Genomic DNA, 6,566 nt, shown 5'->3' with positions numbered 1-6,566 from the left:
AACATTAAGAGAAAGACAAAAACACCAACAAGCAATGAAAGAAGCATTTTTCATTTAAACACAAGTGCATTTACAAGAAGTTCCTAGTTTACATCACTCTCCAACAATAATGAACTTAGCTCTCCATTAATGGAGAGCTTGAGCTTACAATGGAATGAAAATGGTGAAGAAGAAGACCCAAGGAAGAAGATGGGTGAGTTCCCACAGCCCAAAACTTGCTCCAAAAGGTCCAAAACGATGCTCCAAAGCTTCAGCCGCCAAGAGTCGTGTGCCCTCGAAAACTGTGTGCTATTTATAGTTCTAGGGTGCTAACTCAGCAAATAAGGTCGCGCCGAGCGCCCCCCTCTGGGGCGCCCAGGCGTGACAAACCAGTGAAAACAGCAAGCTGAAGGGCGCTGGGCGCCCCCCCAGGGGTGCTTGAGCGTGAGAAACTGGCCAAAACTGCGAGCTGAAGGCGCCTGGGCGCCCCCCAGGGGCGCCTGGGCGTGGGCAATTGTCCAAAACTGCGAGCTGGGGGCGCCTGGGCGCCCACCAGGGGCGCCTGAGCGTGACTTGTGCAGAGAACATCTTCAAATCTTCAACTTCTAGGCCTTCCTTGGTTCTCCACCTTCAAGAACTTCAATGTCTATCCAAAACAAGCAATGTTCCTACAAAATTTGAGGAAAAGAGATGAAAACTAACGTGTAACCTAAGCTAAGTTTTATTCACAGAATTGGATAAAAAGAAGAGGATCAAACATGTTTAAAGCTTCAGGAGTGTTGATTTGGCATGAAAAATGCACCATAGATAATGGTAATAATTACCGTTATCAGCAACACAATAGTGGCAGTGTTAGGAGGTTGGGTGCAAAACCCATATGCTTCTGTGGTTAGAATGCATGTTCCGCATTGCGATAACCCCTAAAAACAAGGGGAAAAATTCTGGGGTTGCCCTAACTTCAAGGTCAGTTTTACATAAGCACAAATCTTTGTCTATTTATTTGGGTTTTCGCGAAGGAGTGTGTCTTCTTGTTGAACAGGGTGGGAGTGAAGAATTGGTTGGCTACAACTTCTTTCAGTGGTGCATTGAAGAAGGAAATGAAGGAAATGGGCCGAATGTAGAAGAAAGGAGTGGTAGTGTAAGAAATGAAGATGTAGGTGTGATGAACACAATGTGCTGTAGATGGAAGAAACATATGGTGAAAAGATCAGAATGGATTTTATAGAGAAACGTTTAGTTAAGTTGGAAAAGTGGTTGAAATTCTTAGTGGGGATGATCTTCGTGATATTTGTTTTGAATGTAATTGTATTAGCAATGTTGTTGAAACTTGGTTGATATTGTCTCATTTGATTTCATTGGTGAAACTTGGCTTTTATGTAATGTGTCTTTTATTTATGAAGGTGAGTGATTATAGTGATAATGTGTCTGATTTAATTTCTTTAAATTATATTGGTCATTTAAGTGGAAAACAAACATCATAAAGCAATGAGCAATAAAGATCATGACTGATAATGAAATTGGACAATAATCACTTTGTCATTACCAAAATCATTATCTTACATCATAACAGAGTGTGTTCAAAATGATAAGACCATTGTATTACATATCTAAAATACATCAACTTACATATCCAAAATACATGAAGATTACACCATAACAGAGTGTGTTCAAAATGATAGAGCAAACATTTGCTACAAAATATAAATAAGTTCAGTACATTAGATCATTCATTAGATACATGCATAGTTGTTTCGTGAGTAATAGGAACTTGTGTTGCTGAAGGTTGGCTGGGTTCTGGTTGTTCAGGACATTGGTCAGTACGAAGCATAGTAGATTCTTGAGTTATTGGAACATCTGTTGGTGGAGGTTGGGTGACTTCTGTTTATTTAGCAGATTGGGCAGTAGGAACCTCTACTATTGAAGGTCTTTGTGGACAAATTTTTTTGTTGTGTCCAAGTTCTTTGCAGATGACACATTTTTTTCTGTGTCCACCATTTCTTAATTCATTTTCATTCTTCTTCAACTCTCAATCCTCCAACCTTCGTTTCTTCTTAGGCCTTCCTGGCATTGTCCTCTTCTTTGGTATTAATATATTTGAATATGGTGTAACATCCTAGACATGTTGACCATTAATAGGGTTAATAATTGTGTTGTAAGTCTCTTCATACGTAGACTTCTTAAACCAGTGCCCAATGTAGTCTTCTACATTTATATTCAAAAATTTTATTGTAGTTATGGCATGACTACAAGGAATTCCAATAATTGTCAATTTTCTACATTGTGCAGTCGATGCTGTCAACATTCACAACAAATTGTTGCCCAAACTGTGAAATATGTTTGACTTCAAATATTTTTTCTCTTGACTACCTGTAATTAATACACAATTGACAACACAGTTAGTTGGATCAATATAAATGCCTAAAATCAATGGAAGCATACTTAACATGAATGGAAACAAACTTTATAAAAGTTACCTTGGTAACCAATATCTAGTTAACCATGACTCCTTCTGAAATCTGTTCAAAACCTTAGGGCAAATTGAACCTTGATATGATGTCATCTTTGTCCTGTTGGCAGCCCATCTCTTCATAATGTAAACTTTAATGTCTTCTAACATGCTAATAATTGGCTTAGACCTACTATCAACTAGCATACTATTAAAGGCCTCACACATGTTGTTCACAAGAGTGTCACATTGTGATCTAGAGGTGAATTTAGATCTTGACCAGAACCTGGGATAAGTAAATATAACTTGTCAAGTATTTAAATGTCAACTGTGAGTATATGAAATAATTATAACCGAATACATACCTAGGTGGAATGGCAAGCAAGTATTTAAATGCGTCTAAATTTATGTCTTTAATATTCCTCATTTCAGCCTCCCATTGTTGTGGATATGTGGCTGTTGTTGCCCTCCACATGAGACGTTTAAGATTTTTTCCAGGAAATATTTTTCTGAAGTTTGAATATAAATGCCTAACACAAAATCTTTGTTCTACCCCAGGTAGAAGATCTTGAATAGCTGGCAAAAGACCCTGACATATTCAAGATGTTGAGTTACATATACAATATATTGTAATTAACATTTGTGTAATGAAGATATTCAGTTATATGTAGAAGATATTGAACATTGATTGACCTTTTGTTGGTTTGAAATAAATGTGCATCCTGCACAGACAACTTCTCCACCAAGGTCCTCAATTAGATGCTCCAAGAACCAAGTCCACGAGTCTTTGTTTTCTACCTCAACAACAGCATATGCTACGGGCAACATTTGCTTGTTTCCATCTCTTCCCACTGTTGTTAGTAACTCCACTCCATACTTGCCTTTCAAAAAGCATCCATCCAACCCAATAATAGGTCTACAACAAATGAAGCTATCCTTGCATGCCTTCAAGCATGCATAAAATCTTTGGAATATTACCTCACCATTATTATTATCAACTTTTATTTGTATTGTTGTACCTGGATTTATTTTCAGCAGCTAATGACCATAATCATAAAGTCTTCTAAATTGTTCCTTGAATGACCCTTCAACATTATCTTTTGCCATGGCTCTTGCCCTAAAAGCCATATTTCTTGAAATTCCTACATTCCATTTCCTAGTGACTTTCTCTGTAATGTCCATGACCTTCATAGTAGGGTTTTCTCTCACAGTTTTCTCCATCCTTTAACTCAACCACTTTGAAGTCATCAACTTTACATTGAAGTCTCTACTACAGCTATGAGCATCAAACACTTTTCTTAGTTGTCATGCATTGACATCACTCCTAAAGGAACAATAGGCATATCATTTAAAATTTCCTTTTCCACCCAAGCACTTCACAGAAATCCTTTTCTTGTCATTCTTAATAAATTTTAAACTTCTCCCATCACTTAGTGCATAAGTCCTAATGGCATCTGTGAATTCCTTTTTTCTCAGTGAAATAGGTTCGTACTTCCCATTTATAAGCCTCCAAACTTTTAGGCATACTAAAAGTGGGAAACCTTATCTTAGTGGACCCATCATCGTCCTCACTATCTGCTTCACTAATCAACTCCTCTAATAGCCACTCATTGTTAGACAACCCACGGACATCATGAATACAAACATTATCTGTTGACCATGAAGACTCAACTACTGGACTGGAAGGTTCTTGTCTCACATTTTCTTTAGAAGTCCCAATGTCACACTGGACGCTGACATCAATTAGACTTTCTTCACTAACATCAACTTCTTCATCATCTACATCTTTGTCCTCAGTCTCTGCCTCATGGACATCCTCACCCTCGTTGTCCTCTACATCATCATCCTCTCCTAAATCCTCTAGCTCAAAATCATGTACCTCATGTACCTCAGCTTCCCCTACATGATGAACCTCACCATCCTCAACCTGATGGACCTCACCATCATCACCATCACCCTCATGGGCATCACCCTCACCCTCCACAATTTCTATTCCAACTTCAGTATGGAACTCAACATCACCCTCATGGGCATTACCCTCACCCTCCACCATTTTTGTTCCAAGTTCAGTATGGACCTCACCATCATCCTCATGGGCATCACCCTCACCCTCCACCATTTCTTTTCCAAGTTCAGTATGGACCTCACCATCACCCTCATGGGCATCCCCCTCACCCTCCACCATTTCTGTTTCAACTTCAGTGTGGACCTCACCATCACCCTCACCCTCACCCTCACCCTCACCCTCCACCATTTCTGTTTGAACTTCACCATCACCAACAACCTCAACCTCCTCCACTTGTGTTGCAACATCACCTTCATCATCAAGATGACCACCAACCAAATCAATCATTTCTATTATTTCTGGTTCCATCATATTATGAACCACATACAAATGAACTTCATCATTTAACCTAGCAATGCTCAACATATGCATGACACCCCTATCATCAGTTAATAATTCTAACCTATGTGGGTCCACAGACTGACCTCTTAAACTGTACCATAATTCTTTAACGTCCATTTGACCTAATTCTTTAACTGAGGTTACTATGCCAAAATAGTTCCACAGGTCTGGATCACAAGACCATTATGCTCTCTCTCCATCAAATTTTAACTACCCATTATCATCACTGGCAAAATGTCCACTATGGTGGACCACAACTTTAATATATTCTTCATCCGTATCAAAAAGTTGCTTTTATTACTTATACATTATGGGGGTGAAAAAATTATTTCAATTACACTCCTACCACTACGAGAACACTTACTTACTAACTAAACACTCACACTGAAATAGACAGGGGACAGGGAACAAAGTAACATCCCCACTAACGAAACACTCACAGACAGGGGACCACTACAGCTGATAAACAATTCAACAAAGAAAATTCGGGACCACAATGTCTAAACTACAATGTAATAATTGAACATGCAAAATAGGGACCACAAATCATTATAAATAGTTACAGAGCAACACAAAACCCAATTATCAAAGACGCACATGTTCGTAAAAGCAAAAAGACATTTATACGTTCAAACAGAAAACCAAACACGGAATGAAACCACCTTACCTTAGTTTGCGTCAACTGTCAGCTGAATTCTCTTCGTCTTGTCCAGTATTACAGTTGGTGATCGTATTCCGCTTTGTCTCGCAACGAGGAAATGAAATCCCCAATTCCAATTTCAAATCCCTAATTTTGATATCCCTAGAGAATAAAGGGAAGTAAATAATGTCACATCACCACTATTTATTTAATAAAAACACTCCACGTAAATGAGAAACACACATCAGCACATTCTCTCTGCACCACATGCCCAAAATTTAACGTCGTGAGGAACACACATCAGCACATTCTCTCTGCACCACATGCCCAAAATTTAACGTCGTGAGGAACACACATTAGCACATTCTCTCTGCACCACATGGCCAAAATTTAACGTCGTGTGAGACCAATTAATGATTAGGGTAAAATTGGCTCATTTTTACGTAAAATATGAACCAATTGAAACAAATACAAAAATAAAGACCGAACTGAGATTACCATAAAAAAAAATAGTACCAAGAGAGAATTTAAACTAAAGTTATATTAGCTATATTATTGTTTCCGCCTCATATTTATTATGTCTTAATTCATTGTACTATCCTAGATCAACATCAAACATTTATTACATGTTAGATGCAACAAGTCTATATCTTCAATAATTTCATGAATTTTCATAAGAATTATAATCCTATGTACGAATTATAATATGGATGAAACACATGTGAGGATATTTCACGAAGTGTAGATAGAGAAAATGAAAACATACTGTATTTTATTCAGGTATTGGAATAAAGCTTGTTTTTCATCTTTTAAAATGATAAAAACGAACTTCAAGATTAAGGAATTGTTTATTTTAAAAAAAGTTATTTTGCAATAATTGATAAAAGAATGAAAAGGGAAAAATGAAAACATAAAATAACAAAAAGGTGCCACACCTTGTGCTTAGCCTTTTATTATATTATAAGAATATGCTTTTACCCCAGAAAAATGAAAAGAGTCATTAATAAAAATAAATGAAAACAATATACATGACTTTTTTTAAACTAAAACATTTCTCTAAAAAATTTAAGTTTCTAACCCATTGAGTTATATAT

The 6,566-nt window shown here is 37.3% G+C and overlaps 1 protein-coding gene across 1 annotated transcript; it reads right to left on the bottom strand.

Moving 5' to 3' along the window:
- Window positions 1-3,869: 3,869 nt before the first annotated feature.
- Window positions 3,870-4,949, bottom strand: LOC106759197 (spore wall protein 2-like). The gene has a single exon (XM_014642246.1). It carries the CDS (start codon window positions 4,947-4,949, stop codon window positions 3,870-3,872), a length of 1,080 nt encoding a protein of 359 aa, XP_014497732.1.
- Window positions 4,950-6,566: the final 1,617 nt, after the last annotated feature.

The sequence above is a fragment of the Vigna radiata genome, chromosome 1 (assembly GCF_000741045.1).
Source record: "Vigna radiata var. radiata cultivar VC1973A chromosome 1, Vradiata_ver6, whole genome shotgun sequence".
Lineage (NCBI taxonomy): Eukaryota > Viridiplantae > Streptophyta > Magnoliopsida > Fabales > Fabaceae > Vigna > Vigna radiata.
This window is presented reverse-complemented; position numbering and strand designations above follow the sequence as displayed.

What these genes read in the sequence shown, in the direction of transcription:
- LOC106759197 (XM_014642246.1), bottom strand. Translation starts at nt 4,949, where the DNA reads ATGGACGTTAAAGAATTATGGTACAGTTTAAGAGGTCAGTCTGTGGAC.